This window comes from Mesocricetus auratus, unplaced genomic scaffold (genome assembly GCF_017639785.1).
Source record: "Mesocricetus auratus isolate SY011 unplaced genomic scaffold, BCM_Maur_2.0 Super-Scaffold_100008, whole genome shotgun sequence".
Taxonomy (NCBI): domain Eukaryota; kingdom Metazoa; phylum Chordata; class Mammalia; order Rodentia; family Cricetidae; genus Mesocricetus; species Mesocricetus auratus.
This window is the reverse complement of record NW_024429192.1, coordinates 71,947,761-71,973,508: the sequence shown is the minus strand read 5'-3', so window position 1 is coordinate 71,973,508 and position 25,748 is coordinate 71,947,761. Positions and strand designations below refer to the sequence as shown.

The window sequence follows — 25,748 nt, the reverse complement described above, 5'->3', positions numbered from 1 at the left end:
AGCTCTCCTAGGTTGATTGCATGCATGCTCCCCCTGCCTGTCCACCTTCATCAGAGAAATGCATCAGTGATGATTAAACTAGAACACATCACCATGTTCCCTGTAGTTTTCCTTTTCTGTGTCTGAAATACAAGGTGAAGAAAAGACAGAAGAACTGATATAATGAACAATTATGGGATGTGTGTTCAGTCTCTCTCTGGAGTTTGTGAAGAACAGATGCTGTGTGTGTTAACCTTAACAAACATGAGTCCTGATGACCTTGACCTCCACTTTTTGTGAGGAATCAGCAATTGTGCTACTGTGGATCTGAAAGAATTTCTTGTGCACAGGTCTCTTTGTGTTACCACCTGCTTTATATTTCACTAAACAAAATAATTCTCATCACCTGACTTGCTGGTTCAGGAACCCAAAATATGAATCAGCCAGTGGGAGGAGATAGTGAGATCTCATTTGCATGTTTATCCCCTCTTTATCTGTGCAGTCCTTGGCAATGAGATAATGAAACAGCCCAAATAGAAGACTCTGGTCTCAGAAGAAGCTGTGCTGTGCCTACAATGGCTTGGACTCCTGGCATCTTCATGTTTCTATTTTACTTGACAGGTAGGGAAAAGTTGAAGAATTTACAAAGGACTCATACACTGAGTTAATCCCTCTGGGTGAAAACACCCAAGAATGTGCATCTCAGCTCTGCTTTTCACTGTTGCCTCTTGTTTTCCAGGTTCCTTTTCTCAGTCTATATTGACCCAACCACCCTCCATCTCTGAGTCTCTTGGATCAACAGCCAGGCTTACCTGCACTCTGAAGAGTGGCATCAGTGTTGGTAGTAAAAGTATTTACTGGTACCAGCAGATGGAGGGGAGTCCTCCTCGGTTTTTCCTGCACTACTACTCAGACTCAAACAACCAGCTGGGTCCTGGAGTCCCCAGTAGAGTCTCTGGATCCAAAGATACCTCCAAAAATGCTGCAAATTTGCAGATCTCTGAGCTACAGGAGGAGGATGAGGCTGTGTATTACTGTTCTATCTGGGAAAGTAGTGCTCATCACAGTGACACAGGCAGATGGGGAAGTAGGCATAAATTGTATCTTGTGATAAATATATTAGTTCTGTTTCTTGTAACCTTGTAATATTTGTTCATCACACAAATAATGGATAACGAAGAAATTACTATAGGAACCTTTTTCGGTTTTTCACCAATAATAGAGACAAAAGGAGTAAACTGCAAAAGGAAAATCTCAGACCCAAACTCTAGATGACAAATAATGATTGTGAACTTGAATAAGGAGAGAAATCTTTATCCACTGTTGGTGGGCTTTGAAAGTATTAGAGCCCTTGTGGATATCAGTGTGGAAATTTCTCAATAAGCTTAGATATATTATATGATTGAACTATAGTACTCCTTTGTATATGTTGATAAGAATTGTTATCCCACTAAAGTTGTACTTTTTAGCCATATTCTTTACCACTGTCATCGCAATAGCAAAGAAATGGAAGTAGCCTAGTTACTCTTCAACTGGTTAATGGATGATGAAAATGTAGTACAACTATACAATTCTTTTCAATTGTAGGTAAATTTGCAAATGCAAACAAATTGATAGAACTGGAAGATATTATAGTTAAGTGAAGTTTCCCAGGTCCAGAAAGACAAATATCCTGTTTTTTTCTTATTTTTAGAAGCTAGAACAAAATCATTTTGGTTTGTATGTATAAACCTAAGTAACCATAGAAGCAGGGAGAGTAGAAAGGGAGCATTGTGGGAGAAAGAGATATTATTTCAGAGAGGGAAATAGGACACATGTCCTATGAAGAGAAAAATAGAAGTATGGGGCTTGACTAGAGAAGAGGAAGTGAGTACTGCATAGAGAGAGGGGTGGGGATTGAAGAATACATAGAGTCAGGGAAGGAGGAGAGAGAACAATAAATGAATAGGGAGAGGGAAGGGGTATAATAATACTAAGGATGTTTGAGAAGCAATAACGAACCTATTATCTTGTATGCTTGCTTAAAAATACACAGAAACACTAACAGTATTAAGTGCAGTTCCCCACATAGTTGGATAATGCACCCTCTGGACCTGTATATTAGCTAAAATCACCTAGCTGTATCTATGAAAAAATCCCCTTGAGTTGTTAGTGTTTTTCAAGACACGGCCAAAGCATACAAACTAATACCAGTGCTGTTTGTTGAATGCTATAACATCAGGGTGAGATGCTGAGGATGAAGACAACATGTTCTTCAAAGTGTCATTGATCTAAATGATGTTTCTGTGAGGGACAACCATCATAAATTTGGAAGGTACTATGTAAGGGGAACATGACATCAATTGCCATATCTAAATGAAAAGGTTGAAAACTACAGAAAAGTAATAGTAAGCCCCCCCCCCGCCATATAGTCACATGGATCTTGAGGAAAGCCAACACCTACCTATCTGGACCTAAAATCAACTTAATTTCAGGCAACTCATGCATTGCTCCAAAAACCTATTCATGAAACCATGAATGAACTTGTCATAGGCCCCAGAAGAAAACAGCTACTTCTACCATACTACTAAAGCTTTGTTTGTTGAGTCTTCTTATGGCTTCCACAGTAGAGTAAATCTGACTTTACAGAGGGAGTCTAAAAGTGTTCATTCTATTTCAATTTTTTACCTGCTAAATTAAGAAATACTGGTTATAGTTCTTCTAAAGTCTTTTAGAATTCTGGTATGGATTCAACTATATTCAACAATTTTAGAGTATTAAAAATCTTTGGTGCTGTTTCAATCTCCTTAACTTGGATAGACCTATTTAAATGGGGATCCTTTCTTGTTTAATTTCTCTGATCCAGTTATATCTAGAATCCTATAAATTTTTATTTAGTTTACCAGTTAATAGAATTAGTGTTTTTTAATAAAGATATTTCTTGATATTTTAATTACAGCATTTCACCTTTTCCTTTTCACTTCCAAACCTCCTACATACCCTGTCTTGCTTTCTTGCAAATCAGGTCTTCTTTTCTTATTGTTACATACATTAATGTATTTACATATGTTTTCCTATGTACATGTATACAACCTGCTCTCTCTCTCTCTCTCTCTCTCTCTCTCTCTCTCTCTCTCAAATATATATATTTGAGTTCTTCCTTGGGAAAGACTATTTCTCCTACCCTCTACATTATTTGATTGATTTAGTTCTTTTTTTTAGTTTTGAAGTCTTGGTATTTTCCAAATCATGTTAGTGAGAACTAGGGAAATTGCTTCTGATTTTTGTAGGAGACACAATATCACAGCAAAGTCTGGCCTGTACAATCTTCCCAAATCTTCTTACATACTGTTCTATGAAATGTAGTACTATTTTGTATGTTTATTCATTTGGGTGGGACTCCTCAACTCTGTGGCTTGATTGATTGATTGATGTTTTGTGTAGTGGTCTCCATCTCTTGGAAAGAGAAGTTTCATTGATGAGTGGTGAAGACTAGGCACTTATCTGTGAGTATAAAGACACATTTATAGATTGGTGCTGGTTTAATAAATTATTAGTTGTAGACTCTCCTCTAGTAACCATAATTTCACTAACACTGAGTATTTCTCTAGGTAAGCATGGCATGGTATCCTTCTTGTGTGTGGACCTTAATTTCAGTTAAGGAGCTTCTGGTTAACACCAGGATACACATGTCAATACTTCATCCTTTGGGTCACCATACCATGTTGGTCATTGTTATGGTTCATAGAAAGCATAAAATGGGTAAAAATGTTGGTTGTCTCCTTCCTCTGAAGTTTGAATGATACCTTTTGGTTAGAATCCTGGCATTAATCCATTTTGGTTTTTAGAATATGGACTCACGTGTTAAGATTTTGAGATAGGCGTCTCCTGAAAGGGAAAACACATGATGTCTTCTTTCTATGTCTGGGTTACCTCAGACAATGTGATCTTTCTAGTTCCCTCCATGTATCAGCAAAGTTCATGATTTCTTTCTTCTTTATGGATCAATAGCATTAAATGGAGTATATGCATTACAGTTTTTTATCTATTTGTCAGTTGCAGGACATTTGGTTGTTTCCATTTCATAGCAATTGTGAATAAAACAGCAATGCCCATGGCTGACCAAGCATCTGTGGAGTAGGATATTGAATCCTTTGGGTACATAGCAGGGAGTGGTATTACTAGATTATATGGTGTATTTTTTTAGAGTTTTATTATTCTACACACTGACTTCCACAGTGTCTTTACCCATTTTCCAATCCCACAAGCAATGAGTGAGTAGTTCTTAGCCCTACTGTCTTTTGTTCTCTGTATTAGTTTGGCCCATTAAGAACTACATACTTATTTCACCATATTTCTTCTCAAAAGTTCAAACATCTTTCCTGCTTGAAAAAGCTAAGCTACAACCAATCAACCAATCTGTTCAAACCAAACAAAAATTACAAAGTTAAGCCTGTCAGCAACTACCAATAGCCCACTCTCTGGTGCCAACTACTTTATTAGCTATTTTTTTAACTGCTGTGATAACAAATCATGACCAAGGTTACATATAGAAGGAAGGCTTTGTTGCAGGTAATGTGACTGAGAAAAGCATTAGTGGCTAGGACCGAAACTGCTCCACTCATTTCAGGATCATGGATTACAGCTACATGGGTCTAAGAGTTATTGTTGGAGCCTGAGACATGTAGGAGCCTAGAGGCTTGCTTTAAATTACTGAATATAAACTCTTTGTAGTTGGAGCTGGTGACCTAGACAAGCATGTCCTAATGATACAGATAATTCAGAGTTACTTTGTGGATGAATATGATACCACAATAGAGGAATAGTACATTAAGCAAGTAATAATTGATGGAGAAAACTGTCTCTTGGATATTCTTCGCACAGCAGTTCAAAAGAAATACAATGTAATCTTGTCCCTTGCTCCCCCACCAGGTCCCCCACCCAATTCCCACTCTGTTCCACAGGGAGGGTGAGGTCCTCCATGGGGGATCTACAGAGTCTGTCATTTCCTTCAGGGCAGGGCCTAGGTCCTTCCCTAAGAGTCCAGGCTGAGAAAGCAACCATCATTGTGGGATAGGCACCCAAAGTCCATTTGTGTGCCAGGGATAAATTCTGATCTACTATCCAAGGCCCCATAGACTGCCTAGACCTCCTCACTGACACCCACATTCAGGGGGTCTTGATCAGTCCCATTCTGGCCTACCAGCCATCAATCTGGAGTCCAGGAGCTCCTCCTTGTTCAGGTCAGCTGTTTCTGTGAGTTAAACCAGTCCAGTATTGACCCTTTTGTGGATCAGTCCTCCCTCTCTGTCACTGGATTCCAGGACTTCAGTTCAGTGTTTAGCTGTGCTTCCATCAGTCACTGGATGAAGTTTCCATTTCCCAGACTCTCTGGCAGTGGGATTGCAGGCTGGCACTCCCCAATCCATGTCTAAAATTCATATATGAGTGAGTACATACCATGTTTGCATTTTTTTTGTGACTGGGTTACCTCCCTCAGGATGGTTTCTTCTAGTGCCATCCGTTTACCTGCAAGTTTCAAGATTCCATTGTGTAAATGTACCACGTTTTCTCTATCACCTCCTCAGTTGAGAGGCATCAAGGTTGCTTCCAGGTTCTGGCTGTTACAAATAGTGCTGCTATGAATATAGTGAATCAGACTTCCTTGTTGGGTGACTGGGCATCTTGTGGGTATATGCCTAAGAGTGGAATTGCTGGTTCTTGTGGTAGACTGATTCCCATTTTCCTGAGAAATCTCCATACTGATTCCCAAAGTGGCTATATGAGTTGGTACTCCCACCAGCAGTGGAGGAGTGTTCCCCTTTCTCCACATCCTCTACAGCACAAACTGTCATTGGAGTTTTTCATTTTAACCATTTTGACAGGAGTAAGATGGTATCTCAGAGTTGTTTCAATTTGCATTTCTCTGATAGCTAGGGATGTTCAAAGAATCAATGTAACAAAGAGTTGGTTCTTTGAGAAAATAAAAAAGATAGACAAACTGTTATCCAAACTTACCAAACAACAGAGTTTGAACATGTAAATTAACAAAATCAGAAATTAAAAGGGGGACATAACAACGAACAATGAGGAAATCCAGAGAATCATCAGGTCATACGGTGAAAACCTATACTCCACAAAATTCAATAATTTAAACGAATGGACAATTTTCTGGATAGCTATCACTTGTCAAAATTAAATAATGATCATATAAGCAATTTAAATAGACATATAACACTAAAGGAAATAGAAGCAGTCATCAGAAGTCTCCTAATCAAAAAAAGCCCAGGTCCAGATGGCCTCAGTGCAGAATTCTACCAGAAATTTAAAGAACAGTTTATACCAATTCTCCTCAAAGTTTTCCACGCAATAGAAACAGAGGGGACTTTGCCAAACTCTCTTTATGAGGCTTCAATAACCTCGATACCCAAGTCACACAAAGACACATGATCAAGGGAATACAAATTGGAAAGGAAGAGGTCAAACTTTCACTATTTGCAAATGATATGATGGTTTACATAAATGACCCAAAGATCTCTGCCAGGGAACACTTACAGCTGATTAACACCTTCATCACAGTGGCAGGATACAAGATCAAATCAAGGAAATCAGTAGCCCTACTATATACAGAAGACAAAAGGGCTGAGAAAGAAACCAGAGAAACATCACCCTTAAAATTGCCACAAACAACATAAAATACCTTGGGGCAATGCTAACCAAACAAGTGAAAGACATGTATCACAAGAACTTTGAGTCTTTAAAAAAGAAATTAAAGATGACACAAGAGAGTGGAAAGATCTCCCATGCTCTTGGATAGGTAGGATCAACATAGTAAAAATGGCAATCTTGTCAAAAACAATCTACATATTCAATGCAATCCACATTAAAATCATAGCACAATTCTTCACAGATCTTGAAAGAACAATTCAACTTCATATGGAAAAACAAAAGATCCAGGATAGCCAAAACTACCCTGTTCAACAAAGCAACTTCCAGAGGCATCACCATCCCTGACTTCAAGCTCCATTATAGATCTGCAGTCCTGAAAACAGCTTGGTATTGGCACAAAAATAGACAGGTAGACCAATGGAATCAAATTGGGCATCCCAATATTAACCCATTACGTATGAATACCTGATCTTTGACAAAGAAGCTAAAATTATACAATGGAATAAAGAAAGCATCTTCAACAAACAGTGCTGGCATAACTGAATGCTGTCATGTAGAAGACTGCAGAGAGATTCATGTCAATTGCCATGCACAAAACTTAAGTCCAAATGGATCAAAGACCTCAACATAAATCCAGCCACACTGAACCTCTTAGAAGAGAAAGTGCCTTTGAAAGGAGTTGGTACAGGAGACCACTTCCTCAATATAACTCCAGTAGCACAGACATTGAGATCAACAATTAATCAATGGGATGTCCTGAAGCTTCTGTAAGGCAAAGGACACAGTCAGCAAGACAAAAAGGCAGCCCACAGAATGGCAAAAGATATTCACTAACCCCACATCTGACAGAGGGCTGATCTCCACAATTTACAAAGAACTCAAGTAGCAAGTCTCCAAAACACCAAAGGATCCAATTAAAAAGTGGGATACAGAAGTAAGTAGAAAATTCTCTTTTTTTCACTGTTTCTGCCCAGAGACACAGACAGCAATGGTTTATTCTCTCCTCTTTTGAAAGACCCGTATCAGAAATGCAGCTCTGCATTTTGTGCCTCTCTGAGAATACAAAGTCAGCAGTAGTCCCTTCTAAACAGTCCAGGTTGTCAGGAGAGAGGATCCCCTCATTTCCCAGAGATACAGTTCAGAGGAGTCTAAAATGGCTAAGAGACACTAAACGAAGTGGTCAGCTTTTATCTTAATTGCTTGTTTCAAATTACAGTGGAAACCTTCTTTTCTTGAAGTCCCTGTATTCCATGGGTTTTGTACTAACACTAGCAATGCCTGTGAGAAAGACTGAGGATCCAAGTATTGTTTTGTGCTTGCTTTTGAGTCCTTTTTAATTCTCTTACCTATCTGAAAGTTGGTGTGAACTGGAGTAATGGAGCTTTTGATGTGTCACTTCTCTGTGTTTCACCTGCTCACTTCATGGTTTCCTTAATAATTACAGCTTCAGTTGAGACCTTATGGTTGGTTCTACTAAGCCTATTGGATCAGGGAATTATATGCTTCCCTTTGATTCACATCTAGCAATTCCTAGAGTTTGTCATTCTTCATAAATATAGTCAGACAGTTAAAGAAGTATTTCTCATTATTTACTCTTCTATTAGTAATGGTCATACCCCAAAATAGTATTTGTTTCTAGAAAAGAGGGGAATGGAGAAAAGAACAAAGGGATATTTCAAATACAAATCCACTAAATTTTCATGTTAGCTAAGTTACTATAGATTCCTAATAGCTTTTCCTTGTAAGGTAGATATAATACAGAATAGTTATCATTTGGGCTATATCTATATACTACTATATTTTTGATAATTCAAATAATCTTAAAGCATGTAAAACGTTCATATTAGAATAAGTATCTTGTCAAAAACCAAGTATTCATAGGTCTTCGGATTATTATCAGGGTCTTCAAATTGATTCCCTTGGTCCACATGTCTGTTTATATCAATACCAAGCTGTTTTTATTACCATAGCTAAAACTGTCCAATGGAAAAAAGAATCTTCAACAAATCCTGCTGACCTAATTGAATGCTGACCTGTAAAAGAATGCAAATAGATCCATATCTATCTACATGCACAAAACTTAATGCCAAAGAATCACAGATCTCAACATAAACTCAGCCGCACTGAACCTCTTAGCAGAAAGAAATGGGAAGTAGCCTTGAAGGCAATGGTGCAGGAAAGCAGTTCCTGAATACAATATCAGTAGCACAGACACTGAGATAAAAAATTAGTAAGTGCAACCTGAACCTGAGAAGAATCTGTAAGGCAAAGGATACAGTCAATAAAACAAAGCAGAAACCTACAGAATGGGAAAAGATCTTCACCAACCACACAACTGATGGAGGGCTGATGTCCAAAATATATAAAGAAACTAGGCAACAAATTACCAAATAATAAGAATTAAAGAATGGGGGTACACATCTAAATAAAGAATGCTTAACAGAGGAATCTCAAATGTCTGAAAGGAACTTAAGGAATTGCTAAGCATCCTTAGGTATCATGGAAACACCAATCAAAACAACTCTGAAATACCACATTACACTTGTCAAAGTGGCTACAAAAGAAAAAGGACTAATGAAAGCTTGTGCTGGAGAGGATGTGGAGAAAGGAGAACACTCCTCCATTGATGGTGTGAGTGCAAACTTATGCAGCCAATTTCGAAACTATTGTGGTGGTTTCTCAGAAAATTGTGAATCAATCTATCTCAAGTACCAGGAATACCACTCTCGGGCATATATCCAAAAGTTGCATGCTCTTATCACAAGTACACTTGTTCAATTGTGTTCATAGCAGTATTATTTGTAATAGCCAGAAAGCAGAAGCAAACTAGATGTCTCTCAACTAAAGAATGGATAAAGTATGTTACATTTACACAATGTAGTACTACTCTGTGGTTTAAAACAATGAAATCTTAAAATCTGCAGGCAAATGGATGGAATTAGAAATAAGCATCCTGAGTGAGGTAACCCAACACAGAGAGACAAATAACTTGCGTACTTACTCAAAAGTGAATATTGATCATACAGTGAAGGTTAAATAGCCTACAACCCACAATTCCACAGAAGCCAGGAAACAAGGAGGACTCTAAGAAAGACATTGCTCTTCTTGGAGAAGGGAAAATACACAAAATATCCTGAGTAAATAGGGAGCATGGGGAGGTGTACGACAGTAGGATACTGGGGAGGGGAAAAGGGGATCAAGTAGGAAAACGTGAGGGATCTGTTAGGTGGAGTTGGGGCGAAGGATAGAGAGGGGGTGCAAGGAAAGAGATACCCTCTGTGAGGTTAATAAGAAACCTGGCACTGGGAAAATTCACAGGAATCCACAAGGATGGATCTAAGCAATAGTGGAGAGGCTACCTTAGCTGGTTTTAATGGGCAGAGGAGAGTTTGGAATGATCAGAAAAATGCATTTTTGCTATGTTGCAATCTTGCTGACAAATAAAAAAATGTTGCTTTTCTTTATCAAAATATCACTTCCCCCACCTTGCAAACCAGAATTTACAATAATTTTCAGTGTAAGTTTATCAATCAAGATTTTGGGGTAAGAAGGTACAAGGCAAGTAACTCCTTAAATGAATGATGTAAGAAAGTTTGAAAAGGCAGGTTTGATTTGTTTCTCAACTCTGGTTGAAGAAACATTTCCTAAGTACTTCCAACTCTTGAAAATTATTTAGAAATATCTATCTAATGGTTTAATAATAGATAAGTTAACAGAAAAAGCAGTCCTTGCAATGTACTTTAAGCATTCTCTCAAATATTGTAAGTGAATGAAAATACCACTGAACTAGGAGGATTAGACATCTTTTTTTAGAACTCTGATTCTAGGTTGATCACGGCCCACTTAATGGTGACTCATCTCAAAGACTCCAAGTTTAGTGCTGGGTACTTTATAGGAATTAGTCATACTGATAGCACAATCTCTATTCATTTTTACATGGTTTTCATCTTCATTCCACTGTTGGGCAAAATTCTTCAGGATATTGCAGATCCATTCTCTACTTTCAGGACTCCCATCCAGCAACTGTCTCCCACATGCCTGAGTAAGTGTAGTTTTCTTTTAATGCTTTCAATTTTCCCCACATCAAGTTTTTTTTTTTCTGCTCTGGAAAAATCCATGAAAGTTGTATACTGAGGTTGGCACATCAAAAACTGTCCTGTGACTTTTTCCCCCTAGATCGTAAAACAAACCAACAAACCTCATGATGGGAAATATATAATTTTAGTTTTTCAATGACAGTTTTCTTTCAGTTCAATGAGAATTGTTTTGCTATGATTTCAACACAACTCTTATTCAAGCTACTCTTTGTAATTTATTTCATTTTTTAAAGTACAGAAGTTTAAAAGATTAATGAGATATAAATAATTAATTCTATAATAGTTCTGCTTGGGTTCAAATAAGCAGGAGTCTGTGCTTATTTGCAAAAGAAGAAGCAAAATCAGTATATGAATTCTTAAATATTCTCCTAAATTGCACACACTCACAAAGCATTTTTTTTGGTAGATAGTAAGCCTTCATATAGTAGCATGTCTATTTACTACACAGAGGAGCAGGTGTACCTCAGGAGCCACAGTGCATAATCAGATATTTACTGGAGACTGTTGAATTTTTTCTGGTGGTAATTTTCTTTATGTAAATTTCAAATAGGAGGATTTTGCAGAGACTTTCTGAAGGGAGAGAATTCTAGAAACAGACATAAGTTTTATGTAGTTACTATGGCCTTCCAGTGCTTGTTGAATTTGAACACCAGTGCTTGGTATTAAATGCTTGTGGGAAGAATAGTGCAGACAATTATAACTTGAGTAAAATCTTTCAGTCAGGAATTCTAGGGTCTATTGACTGTGTCAAACTGCATAGGAATTTATATCCCAACTTTTGTAGGTTATGAAGACCTTTGCCACCATTGCAAAGTTTCATGCTAACATACATACGATTTCTGTGATGCATGTCAAAAATTACAGTTGGAAGCTGGGTGTTGGTGGCACACGTCTTTAATCCCAGCACTCGGGAGGCAGAGGCAGACAGATCTCTGTGAGTTCGAGGCCAGCCTGGTCTACAGAGCAGCCTCCAAAACGATACAGAGAAACTCTATCTCAAAAAACCAAAAAAAAAAAAAAAGTTACTGTTGGCACAAACTCATCACATTTTGTATTCTGTTTTTTTTCTTCTAACAGTTCCCCCCCCCTGTCAATAATGTCAATTTGGAGGAGTGTCTTGTAGACAATAAAAATTGTCTTATATAATCTCCACAATAGGTAATTTTGTAGTAATTTTAAAAAACATAAATGTTACTTTGACGTTGGATGCATACTTAATAGTTTCTGTGTAATACTGCGTAGCCTGAATTCTGCATTGGAAAATTGAACTAATAGCTGTAAATTTCTGTTAAAACATAAATAATATTTCTAAAGCAGTACAGGAGCTTTCAAAGAATAGTGCTGAATTAGATTTATGTTTTTGGTTTGGTTTAAGAGTTTGAAGTGACTTTTGGGAACAGTAGTTAGAATGTACATGAATTTAGGAAAAATAAAATCACTCTTTAGTAGGATTAAGCACACTTTGGGTATATGTCTAAGGGTAACTATAGCTGGGTCTTAGGGTAAATCTCTACCCAGAATTCCTTTGAACTGCCATAATGCTTTCCTTAGGAACAGCACATGGAATAAAATATTAGCGGGAGTTTGCTTTCCCACCAGCAAATGAAGAATGTTCATTTGAGCTTCATATCATCACTAGCATGAGCTACAATTTTTTTCATTGATTTGATGGCTGTGTCATTAAAGCTACCATACATATATACTCTAGGATAAACAAATAGAATATAACATTTGAAGCACACACCTATGAAAGTAAGTAGATGCCATTTTTCTATTTTGCCCTGAATGATCCCACTCAGTATAACTTTTTTATTTTTACTTTTTAGCTAGTTCCATTCATTTGGTTACAAAGGTCATGCTCTAATTTTTCTTTTATAACTGAGTAATATTCAATTATGTACATGTATGGCAATCATTTACCTGGGATCATTTACCAAAAAGCTAAATTAATTTCATGTCCTACTTATAGCAATTAGGTAGCAGTGAACATGGATGTGCAACTATTTTGTAGTGGGCTTTAATTTTTTTGTGTGTATATGCATGGATATCATAACCAGGATACATGGGAAATCTTTTGTATTTTCCCATTTTCACAGCTAATCCCTACAGTCTCTTTCTGTCCTTGTACTCCCACTGGAGTGTATGGAAGTGCCCCTTTGTCTACCTCAATTACAGCATTTGCTGCTGTTTCCTTTCCTGGTGATTGAACTCCTGACTGGGTTGAGATGAAATCTTAAGGCACTTTTAGTCTGCATTTCGCTGAAGGCCAAGAATGTTGAATGTTTTTTGTGAAGCACTTATTAACAATATGTTTTCTTCTTTTAGGAACTCTATGCTAATCTTATAATACATTTTTGATTGGTTTGTTTGTGTTCTTGATGTTTGATGTTTGCTTCTCCCTTTTTAAATATTCTAGACTCTTTTTTTTCTGACACATGTATATTGGACAATGATTTTCTCTCATTCTGTGGTGGGGTTGTCTGTTAGTAAGTAAGCATAGTGGAAATAATTTATAAGAAGGGATATTTTTATTCTAATGTTCTCACATTCTCCCATAGTTATATAATTAGTACATGTGATTAGTTGTCACATCAGTTATACATTAAGGTAGAATCTCCTGAAACTGAGAAGCTTCTGCAAGGCAAAGGACATAGTCAACAAGACAAAAAGGCAGCCCACAGAATGGCAAAAGATATTCACTAACCCCACATCTGACAGAGGGCTGATCTCCAGAATTTACAAAGAACTCAAGAAGCAAGTCTCCAAAACACCAAAGAATCCAATTAAAAAGTGGGCTACAGAACTACACAGAGAATTCTCAACAGAGGAGTCTAAAATGGCTGAAAGACACTTAAGAAAGGGTTCAACATCCCTAGCCATCAGGGAAATGCAAATCAAAACAACTCTCAGATACCATCTTACTCCTAGAAGAATAGCTAAAATGAAAAACATCAATGACAGTTTATGCTGGGCAGGATGTGGAGAAAGGGGAACACTCTTCCAATGCTGGTGGGAGTTCCAACTCATCAGTCACTTTGGAAATCAGTATGGAGATTCCTTAGGAAAATGGGAATCAGTCTACCACAAGATCCAGCAATTCCACTCTTAGGCATATGTCCAAAAGATGTACATTCATACAACAAGGACATCTGTTCCACTATGCTCATTGCAGCATTATTTGTAGTAGCCAGAACCTGGAAACAACCTAGATGCCCTTCAACTGAAGAGTGGATAGAGAAAATGTGGTACATTTACACAATGGAGTACTACTCAGTGGAAAAGAAAACAATGGAATCTTGAAATTTGCAGGCAAATGAATGGCACTAGAAGAAACCATCCTGAATGAGGTAACCCAAACACAAAAAGACAAATATGGGTATGTTCTCACTCATATATGGATTTTAGGGATGAAATAGGGGAGTGCCATCCTACAATCCCACAGCCAGAGAGTCTGGGAAACAGGTAGGACTCTAAGAGAGATATGCATGGTACCCCAGAGAAGTAGAACGGGACAGAATTTCTTGAGGGAATTAGGAGCATGGGGAACAGGAAAGAAGAAGCTGAAAGAAAGAGAGTTTTTGAAGAGGAGGGGAGAGGAGGACATGTTGGAGCAGGAAGGCTGAGTCTGGGGAAGAATAGAGGAGAGCAGGATGAGAGATACCACAATAGAAGCAGCCATTATAGGTTTGAAGAGAGATCTGGCACTAGTGAGATTTACAGAGATCTACAAGGATGATACCAACTGGCAGTCTAACCAATAGTGTAGAGGCTACCTTAAATGCCATCCCCGAATCATGTGATTGACAACTTCCTTGTGTGCCATCCTAGAGCCTTCATCCAGTGGCTGAAGGAAGCAGAGGCAGCCACCCACAATTAAACAATTAACTGAACTCCTGGAAACCAGTTGTAGAGAGGGAGAAGTGATGAGAAAAGGGGTAAAGACTGGGTGGGTGAAACTTGCAGAAACAGCTGACCTGAACAAGTGGGAGCTCATAGACCCAAGACTGATAGCATGGAACTGATCTACCCCCTGAATGTGGGTGTCAGTGAGAAGGCCTTGGCATTCTTTGGGGCCTTGGGCAATAGATCAAAATTTATCCTTGACATCCAGATGGACTTTCGGGGACCATCACACATAGAGGGATGCTGTCTCACCCTGGACACATATGGGAGGACCTAGCCCCTGCTCCAGATGATATGACAGACTTTGGAGATATTCCATGAAGGATCTCACCCTCTTGGAGAGTGGAGTGGAGATTGGGTGTGGGGTTGAGGAGTGGTTGAAGGCTGCAGGGGAGAAGGGGAGGGAGAGGGAGCTGAGATTGACATGTGAAACAAGCTTGTTTCTAATTTAAATAAAAACCTAAAAAAAAAGAAATTTCAAAAGGTTTTAGGAACACTAGTGGTGAAAGGAGTATAACTCCACATAACAATAAGCAAAGCAAAGCAAAACAAAACAAAAACTAACTAAAAACCTGCTTATAGTCAACATCCTTTTAAATGGGGCAAAATCAAAGCATTCCTGCTTAGATCAAGAAAAAGATCAGGGTGTCCACACAGCTACATCTATTCGATTTAGTACTTAAAGTCTCAGCTAAAGGAATAAAATAAAGGAATAAGAGGGCAAAGATGTAAAGGTATCCCTATTTTGGGATAATTATTTGTTACATAAGAGAACCTAAACATGCCACAAACCTTTTAGACTGATAATTTCAGCATCATGGAATGATTCAAAATAAACACAAATAATGTTTCTATACATCAACGAACATATAGAAATTACACGAAACTGTGAGATCTAATCTCCTTCACAACACACACACACACACACACACACACACACACACACACACACTATTGGAATAAACCTCGCTGTGGAATCTTATGACTCCAGGAAGCACCTGCTATCATTATCTTATTATCTTGATTGGAAGCTACAACTGATTCCAGTTTTGGTCACTAAATGAGGACATGATGAATATCCTTAAATGTACTGAAAAAGTCTCTGTCAAAAGAACCGCATGTACATTGTTTCTCTAAATTGTGGTTCTTTTACATGTAGATAAAATTTCCAAAGTAATAATTTGGGATTTTTTTTCTCAAAAAGGAGAGAAATTACTATAAACTAAAAGAATTAAAGGAAGGAAGGTGATGTTTATGAGTCAGCTCTGGAAATAAATTAGAGCTGTTTTATAAAATAAACAGTGGTTCAATGAATAAAACCACATCACTGAGATTAATGCAGCCACCAGAGGGCACTGTCACCCTTCCAGAATTCTCAGATTCTCAAGAGTTCAAATTCACTGGACCCTGTACACCTGTTCATGGCCTATTGCAGTGTTACAGCAGCTGCTTCTTCACAGGGGGAATCCATGACACAGAGCACAGGGCCTCCCTGGATCTGCATCTCACAGTGTAACGCTGAGATCCAGGTGTTGGAAGACTGTTAAGAGCACGTGTTTACATAACCCACAGCACAAAGAGTTGCAGCGAGGAGCACTCTTGGTGGTAAGAGGTACAGAATAACACACAGCATAGCAGATTCACACAACCTAGAAAGTAATCTATGGTTGCTTCAATAGGGAAGAGATCAGGTCATCTTCAAAACGAAGATAGCCATTTGGCCCTGGTGACTGTGGGCCTTCTAACCAGCAGGGGGCACTGTGGGGGTGTCTGTGTTTACAGAAAACTTATCACTAAGGGCCACTTACTCAATGGAACCTTGGCATATGCAGTGAGCAGGCAAAGGCACCTGGGCCTAAGTATTGTTATTTTGACTTCAGACTGTATTTAACTGCAGGGTGAAATAAAGTTCAGGTTCCCAAACCACAGGGGAGCCTAAAATTTCCCAATAGCTCATCAAATGCCTCCCTACAACATAGAAATTTTGGTTATGCATCTTTAGTTCTTTAGAAACATTTTGGCTGTTCCTGAAAACAGAAAGAAGAATCAGATAGGTTGGACTGAAAAGCTTGCATTGTGCATTGATTGATTGATAATGGTGGAACACTCAAAGAAGCCTCTAATCTCTTTTCCTGATTGGGGAAATTTTCAACAGTACTTTGGCAATAAACGTTTGTGACTTTTGTGCTAATAAATCCCACTTCTGATTAGGGCTGACAGGACAAACAAGGCTTTGGAGTCCTTTCTTGCAGCCCTGGTTTATCAGTGACCTGATTATGTGATGAATTATTAAATTAAATTAAATTAAACCTTTGGAACCCATGAGTATTGTTTCACTCCTTCCTCAAGGTTCATAATGGGCTGGGTGTAACACATACAAGAGATGCCATTTTCTCACTGATTAGGAATCAGCTTCTGCATCTTCTGCAGCCTGGAAGACTCCCTTAAACAGACCTCCACCTTGCTCAGCAGGCACTTCCTCCAGAGGGGTCCCCAGGTCATAAGCAAACCTCCATCCTCCAAAGTGTATGAGAGCTGAATATCAGCACTAAGGCTAAGGGAGGAGCAGAGGCTGTCATGGATGGAAACACATTCAGGAAAGGCTCTTTCTCTGGCATGACGAAGGGATACACTGATACTTGAGGCAGGGACACCCCAGGTAAGGGGGAGGAGCTGTGTCCCCTATGCTGTGGTCTGTACCCTTCTTTCTGTTCTTCCCTCAAGACACAGGTAGGAATGTGCATCAGCAGGTCTCAGTTCCTACTCAGCCCTATACATCCTGGTCAGCAATCCATGGGAACATCCACTCTGGTCTTTACTGCATTTATTCTCATAATGTCTCCGGGTTCCCTCTGCTTTCTCAGGTGTAAGGGCTTACAAGCCAGTTAAAGGTGGCACTGAGGGGAAGTCACAAAGTACAGTCCTGTGATGTTTACAATAAAGGGTGGTTGTTTGCCAAGATTGAATCAGATGAGGTCAATGCCTGAGTGGCTCCTGTTTGCTAGGTAAAGCATAGGGTGCCTAGGCACATGATTGGCTGACCCTTAAAACCATTGACTTGCAGAGTCCCTCTTCCCCCTCTTTCGTTGCTGGGAAACCAGAGAGCAGCACTTACCCTTCCTTGGACCCAGTTCAGCCTTCTGTGTTTGCGTTAAGACACTGCAGGATGGAGCATCTGCCACACTCACCCGCAACGGAGTAGTGGCTTTAGTGTGGGAGCTCTGCTTCTTTGATTCCAGGAGAATTCAAGGAGCCTCTGAAATGCCCTGAAGGACCACACCGACATAATTTGTCATAGCTCTGTGGGATCGAGCCAATTGTTTCCAAGATTTCTTGAACATTATGAGGATGTTGCTCAGTCCCAGAATACAGCATGTAAATGAGGCTGAATATTGTTGCTCTCAAATTCATCTTAATGCAACCCATAAATATTTATCACAATGTTCCAGTTAATTAAAACAGAGTGTTGTTAAAATGTTTAGGTTTATCCAGTAAGGAGACACAAACCTCGATTCAATGATCCCACGTGAAATTTATTGGTGGACGGGGAGGGAAAAGGGAGGTGAGAGGTAACCAACCCTTGCAGAGCAGAGAGACAGAGAGATATGAAAGAGACAGAGAGAGAGACAGAGTAAGATGAGAGTAAGAGTGTAAGAGGGAAAGAGAGTGAGAGCAAGAGAGCATAAAGGGGCAGGGGTCAGTCCTTTAAAGGGGTCCTTTGCACCTGCATGGTTCTCATGGAACTCTGGGCTGGCCAGAGTGTTGCCTGAGTGCATCCTGCCAGGTAACAGGGCAGGCCAGAGTAATGCCTGAACCTTTCATTCCCACCTTTATTTATGATTAAAAAGAGATGAGGGTGTTAGAAGTGGCAGGTTCGGGATCAAGGACGTTGAGTTCTTAAGACTGCTTCCTGCTGACCTTGGGGTGTCGATCATCTTTGGGGGAACCTGAGAAAGTTGGGCTGTTGCCACACTGGTTGCTCTATTGTAGTCCAGACTGTATGGAACTCTCTGTAGTCCAGGCTGTATGGGACTGTCTGGCGCCTCTGTAGATCTGGCAAGATGTTAGCAGAGTAGAGAACAAAGTTAGGTTTAAATTTTTCTTTCTTAGGTCTTGGTAATTGAGGGGAAGACTGTAAGAAGAGGGAGGGTGTTCCCAAGGGGTCCCAAGATGAGGGAAGGGAGTTCCAGGACCAAGGAGAGGTTGAATAATATCTGGAGTGAATCTGACCTGTTTGGATGGGTCCAATTTGGCTATCTGGAACTTACAAGAATCCTTTGAGTTTGTGAAAACGTAAGTATTAGACATATCAGTAGCATATTTGTGTTAGAAGAGACTTGGCTGAAAGCATTAACATTTTTAAAACTGACAGATATTTTAGCACAATGAAAAGCACCTTAATTTTGAGCTTATAGTTATGATCATATAGTGGTATAGTTGTTTAGTACTGTCGGAGTTAGATTAGTAGCTTATCAGAACTTTATTGATTAATGTTAAGACTATGAAAAGTAGTATAATGAAAGAGAAACCTGTAACATATTTTTTAATGCCTCAACTTAATAGTCTTATATAGATAAACCTTAGAGTACTCGGTCCTGAAATCTGTTTTATGACAGAGCTTTGCCTTGTCTGCTACTTTAAGTTGGCAAAGCTACCAGCCATCAAAAACATCAGAGTTCTTGAGAAGGATAAGATTTTACCTGAGATTGAAGAATGAGAGACTTAGTAGCTGACTGCATGGACAGCCACCCCCAAGGGCCTCCACAGTTGTTGAAATCAGAGGCTCCAAGAACACCTGCCTTTTGCTGATAGTGAGACCTGTGGATTGGGACTTTTTAGGAAGACTTTCCTACCATTGACCCAAGCAACATGGAGAAAGTCGATTCCAGTGTCCTCTTGTTCACGGCCTGAAGAGTCCTTTGAAGCAGTTGAGGTGAAGGGCAGGGTTGCTCAGTGGCCAGCAATGACACTTTTGTGGGCAGAGTTTCTTTAGTGTCCACCAGTCTTCTTGGAGGAAATGGGGTGGTGCCAGTAGCTGGCCCAGCAGCTGACCTGTCTCTCTGTTATAAAAAGCTTTTAAGTAAAACATTTAAAGGCCACACTCTCTAGATCTCTGAGCATTTTGAGGACCGTTTGTCTGTGCAGTATATCTTAGTAGACAAAATTTATCTTTAGTAACTTGCCTTAAGCGCATAGATGGCTAGAGAATAGAAGTAATAGAAGCTTTACCTTTGTAACCAGCTTACAGGAAGGACTGGGTGTTATATTTTGTTAATCTGAAGAAGACCCTTATAACTTTAAATGTTTATCATCATTTAAAAGATATAACAATTTAGAAATACTTGATATTTAGTATAGTTGAATTAAAGTTACTGTATTTTTTAAACATACATATAGATACATTAAACAGGATTGGGAAAGTGTTTGACCCACACTTGTAGTAAACAGACTTAAAGATACATTGATGAGAAGGAAGATTTGTTGTAGATAAAACAGGGGACCCTGGAAAGGCACAGTATTCCATAAATAAGCCATGTACAACAGGGCCAGTGAAAGATGAAATTAGAGACAAAAGTAAAAGCACAAAAGACAAAAAGTAAATGAATTGTATCTATCAGCAGGCTTTGCCAGCAGAAGCTGGCTGGTCTGAGTGGGCCTGTCTACAGCTAGGTCATGCAGTAAACATGGCAGACTCAGTAAACACGGTTCCAAGCTAGGCCGCATGGTAGGCTGCATGGTTTAGATCGCCAAGATGGCAGCCTCTATAGGCACATTTCCGTCTGTCAGCAGAAGTGGCCTTTTTCCTCCACGAGTGAGGCAGAAAGATGTGTGACCACCGTAGGTCTAAGAAACAAATGAACAGGGTCCGAGCAGTAAAAAATCCGAAATCCTCAAACCTCATTTGTGAGGAAAAATGAAAAACTCTCTGAGCAGACGCTAAGCCGGGATGAACAGGAGAGAGGCAAAACAGAACACTCCCAGGTGGAAGGTGGTTTCCGCCCTGAGGCAGGTTTAGCCAAGATGGGATGTGGCGGGAAGCCTCTGTGACTGGTGGGAGTTTTTAAAGCTAGAAGAATGAGATTTAGAGGAAGAAAGAATGTTGAAGAGAATGTTTAGGAGAGAGGTAGAGAAAAGCTTGAACATAGGGTAACTCCTTCAGTCGACCAGATCGCTGGAAGTGGTTAGAAAGATCATAAAACATCTGGATCTAGAGAGCCATTAGGTGGCCAGTGATATTTATTATCTAAAAGGTACCTAGGCCATTTCTTAGTACTGAGATAAGTGAGTCTGGATGCCTTAACTAGAGGCATAGAGGAATTTACTTTGTCGGTTTGTTACCCCTGAGTCTGGTCTAAAGGAAAATAAAATGGCAGGATCAACTCTTCAGAGCTCGTCAGCCTGAGAGTCTAGTAAGGGCGGAAAAGACCACCCGAAAAGGAACCAGCGGCCTAAAGGTGAAGAGCCACCGTAGGCTCAGAAAGGAACCAAAAAAACTCTTCAGAACTCGTCAGCCCGAGAGTCTAGTTCAGGCATTACTCTGGCCTGCCCTGTTACCTGGCAGGATGCACTCAGGCAACACTCTGGCCAGCCCGGAGTTCCGTGAGAACCATGCAGGTGCAAAGGACCCCTTTAAAGGACTGGCCCCTGCCCATTTATGCTCTCTTACTTTCTTGCTCTTGCTCTCTTTCCCTCTTACACTCTTACTCTGTCTCTCTCATATCTTATCTCTCTCTCTGCTCTGCAAGGGTTGGTTACCTCTCACCCCCCCTTTTCCCTCCCCGTCCACCAATAAACTCCACGTGGGATCGTTGAATCGAGGTTTGTGTCTCCTTACTGGATAAACCTAAACATTTTAACAACACAGAGGGGAAACATTTTGGGTTTACATGCCCTGTATCTTTTGACTTTCCTTATTAAACAGTTCATGAACAAGTGAAAAGAAACAAAAAGCTTGTTCTATAACAAGTGAGACTTGATAATCAGCACAGGGACACAAGTCATTTTGTCTTAGTCATTACCACGAGTGTCTACTAGGGTCAGCAATGTTAGCATGACCAGTAGAAGCCAGACATGATGAGTTACAAAGCAGAGGTCACACTGTGTTTCTTCAAGCCCCAGGGCTTCATGATACATCCCTTTCGTTTGATGGCAAACTCAGCATTGTCACTAACTCTGCCACCACTATCACATTTGTTTCCATGTTTTGCTATGTAGAAGACCTGTGCAGCCAGGCATTGGGGTCACACCCCTTTAATCCCAGCACTCAGGAGGCAGAGAATCTCTGTGAGTTTGAGACCAGCCTGATCTACAAGAGCCAGTTCCAGGACAGATTCCAAAGCCACAGAGAAATCCTGTTTTGAAACCATCCCCCCAACAAAAAAAAAGACCTGTGCAAAGCCAGCTCAGGCTCTGAGAATGCAGAATGCAGTCACTCCTCCTTGTACCTCCCAACTACAGAGATATGATTCCTTTCAAAGCAAGACTAAAAGCTAAAAGTATTTTTCCATCTTGTTAATGTCGGACACAGAATGGGGTCAATGGCTATCTGTAACCACACCCAATAAAAAATCTGTCTCTCAAATCACTGAGTACAGGAAGCTCTGTCATCCCCACGTTTTCTCCACACTCAGTCCTCTATTGTTGTTACCTCCAGTTGTTATTTTCCTTCTTGATATACTGTGAGTTTCCACTCCATATCTTATATTCTATCTTTGTTCCATGAGAAAGTTAGCTCTTGTTCTCACAGAAGAGTCTTTTATCTTTTACTCTGTCTGCCAGTCCTAGCTTTCCTGCCATTAGTCCCATATCTTGCCTCCAAATGTTAACATTGTCTAGGAAATTATTCAGTGTATCTTATGGATAAAAAAACAAATGGCAAATGATGTGCATTATGGTTCTGTTTTGGTAAGCTTTTGTCAATCAACACTCTTTGGGGAAGAAGTTCTAAAATGGGCTTGGTGTCTGTCTTTTTCAGAATTTTATTATTGTTATATATTTAAAACAAATTTATAGATGTTCAATTGTTGTAAACTATACACCCATGTAAGAGACACAATTTGGCAAGTATGCACACATATAATTTATATAAAATGTTCATTTTCGAGTATGTGTGCATATACATACATTCATATATATTTATATTATTTAAAAAAATGAAAATTTAGGTTGTCCCTATACCCTATATTTTCACTTATACATTCATCAAGCTTGGATCCAGTCATCTGCTTTGTTTCTTAGAACTCTATCCCATCATTTCAGAAACAGGCACTTACACTCCCAGATTTCAATCTTCTAATAACTGACAAGGTGATCACAAACCTCAGGTGTATGTTTGTGTGTCTGTATACTTGATCCTTTCTAGGTTCTGTGTTGGGCATCATCACACAGCTATCCTATGGATTCTTTGTTACTTTACACACATCTGGGTTATCTGATCCATAAATAGTTCTGCCTTTTAATAATATTTACATGTGTTACTGCATGAACACACTTGAACAACATGATAAGCCACATGAAAACGTTATACAAACTCTAAAATGGACTGCTTTTGAAATGCTTGCTACTTTCAGTAGTGCTCAAGAGATCCATGTGCCTTACATCCTTCCCAGAGTCTGCTACTATCTTCCCATTCATCAATTCATTCTTGTGCTTTTGTAATGAGGCATCATGTGATTTGATATGATGATTTAGAATCATTATAGTATACACAATCATCTTACATGAATTGAAAAGTATGATGAAGAAAAAGATGAACTTCAAATCATTTCCCATCCTTACATTACTTACTGTGAGCTCTATGAATTACTTTGGTCATTTCTCCTTCGTCACTCCTTTATATTGTCCTGCATATCACAATGATTCTCACTCTCTGTAAGGTAAGATTTGGTAGAGCATGGCTTGCTCTACTGAAGACCCTCTAGGACATTAGACAGAAGATACCTTTGGCTCTAGAAGAACAAAAGAAGCTGAACAATATGCTCCTGAAATTTGTTCTTATAAATATGTGATCAGTAACTTGTGTTAACTCTATAGGTTCACCTGACAGCATATAATGAGCCTTGAAGAGGAGTTCATTTGCATTAATGTGCACACCCTCTCCAGTATTAGGAGTTATAGTAAGCACTGGGGCTGAGCACTCTTGAAAAGAACAGACCTGGACTGTGAGTCATGGCCTGGATTTCTCTTGTGATCACTCTTCTGGCTCACTGCACAGGTCAGGGGGCCTTTCTAGGCTGGAGTGGGTAAGCAACGGCGTACATCTGTGTCTGTGTTACTGCTAATCATCTCATTTCTCATCTATTTTCAGGGACTATTGCACAGACTGTTGTGATTCAGGAATCTTCACTCACCACAACTCCTGGAGAGACAGTCACACTCACTTGTGGCTCAAGTACTGGGACGGTTACCTCCAGTAACTATGCCAACTGGGTCCAAGAAAAATCTCACCAAGTACCTACTAGTCTGATAGGTAGCACCAACATCAGAGCTCCAGGTGTTCCTGCCAGATTCTCAGGCTCCCTTCTTAGAGACAAGGCTGCCCTCACCATCACAGGAGTCCAGCCTGAGGATGAGGCTGTGTATTACTGTGCTCTGTTTTACAGTGACCATTTCCACAATAGCACATAAAGATGGGGAAGTTGAACACAAACCCCCTGGTGCAGCCTTATACCTGATGTCTTCTTACCATACGGCTACATCTCTCTAGGCTCAGGTTCATGTTGTCTATTCTTATATAGAAGGACTTAAAGGGTGGTGGCACACACCTTTAATGCCAGCACTCATGAGGCAGAGATAGGTGAATCTCTGTGAGTTCAAGGCCAGCCTGACGCAGAGCAGGGGATGGACTCGGGACAGTGGGCGGGAACAGATTCACACAATGAATATTGGGGAAGAAGGGGGGGTCTAAGATATTTATTTAGAGAGAGCATTAACTTACTAAAAAGCCGAGAACCGGGGTCAGTGCTCTCTGACTTCCAACCGCCACCAAAATCCAAGAGAGAGAGTGCCCACTCCTCTACCATCTCTTATCCCTAAATCCTCCCACAAACCCGTGACCACACCCCAACGTGGCATGGTCAACTGCAGGTATGTGATCTCAGGTATGTGATATCTCCCTAAAAAAGGCTATTGTTTAAAGCTACAAAATATTTCATTTCAACCCATTTTATGATAATGATATTGTTATGACACACATAGGATCTCCATGTGGAGTTTGTCTCCTTGGGGATGACATGAGGATTTGTTTTAACCATCTGATATGGGAAGACCACTCCAAGGGGCACCATTGTTTAGGCAGACTGCCCTGAAATGTGAAACATTGAAGTTGAGCTGAGTACAAGCCAGCAAATGATTGCATATGTAGACATTTCTGTTGCTTGCTGACTGTGTGTGATGTAATCAGACTCTTTTCTTCCATCATTTTTATTTATTTGACATATCAACCACCTTTTCCACTCTTTCCTCTCCTCCTGCTCTCTCCCTCCACCTCACACCTGCCCCCATCTACTCCTCCTCCTTTTCCACTAAGATGAAGTAAGGCCTGCCTTTGAGTTCAACAGATCAAGCTGAGGCAGGTCCAAATTCATTCCCCCCCAGCATCACCGCTGAACAAGGCATCCCACCATAGGAAATAGGTTCCAAAGAGCCAGCTTATGAATCAGGAACATGTCCTGGTCCCACTGTTAGGGCCCTACTAAAGACCAAGTACACAGTTGACACCCAGATGCAGAGGGCCTAGGTCAGACCCATGCTTTCTCCCTAGCTGTGCATCCTGAGGCTGTGAGCTCCCACAAGCTCAGGTCAGATGTCTCTGTGGGATTCTCAGGATGTGAACACATTCTAAAGATCCTTTTGCTGTAAGTTCCCTGCTATAATGAACTGTGATGGGTAACACACTGTGAAGTTGTACCTCAGCTAATGTGAACAACCCAGCTCCTCCTTGAGTAAAGGATAAATGTTGGAAGCCTTACTGTCCAGATGTGTTTGCTCTGCCATTTCTGTGAGCATCCACTCTTCTGATCAGAACTTATGTCACTTGGATGCTTTAGTGGGAGCGGTGGTCTCTTTGTTTGTGTCCTCATGACTTTTTCCAAAAGATTCCAGCTCTTTCCATGAATCTAA

General features: G+C 39.9%; 1 protein-coding gene across 3 annotated transcripts in view; it reads left to right on the top strand.

Moving 5' to 3' along the window:
- The first annotated feature begins 462 nt into the window (after positions 1 to 462).
- LOC101839749 (Ig lambda-1 chain V region S43) overlaps positions 463 to 25,748 on the top strand; it is a 612,967-nt gene continuing 587,681 nt past the window's right edge. Inside the window, exons 1-2 of one of the 3 annotated variants that reach the window (XM_040751113.1) lie at positions 463 to 600; positions 719 to 1,037. In XM_040751113.1, the coding sequence (XP_040607047.1) occupies positions 555 to 600; positions 719 to 1,037 (365 nt within the window). In that variant the 5' untranslated portion in view covers positions 463 to 554. Of the gene's footprint in view, positions 601 to 718; positions 1,041 to 23,717; positions 23,842 to 23,934; positions 24,236 to 25,748 lie in introns of those variants that run through there. The other 2 variants (XM_040751111.1, XM_040751118.1) reach the window with 2 other exon arrangements.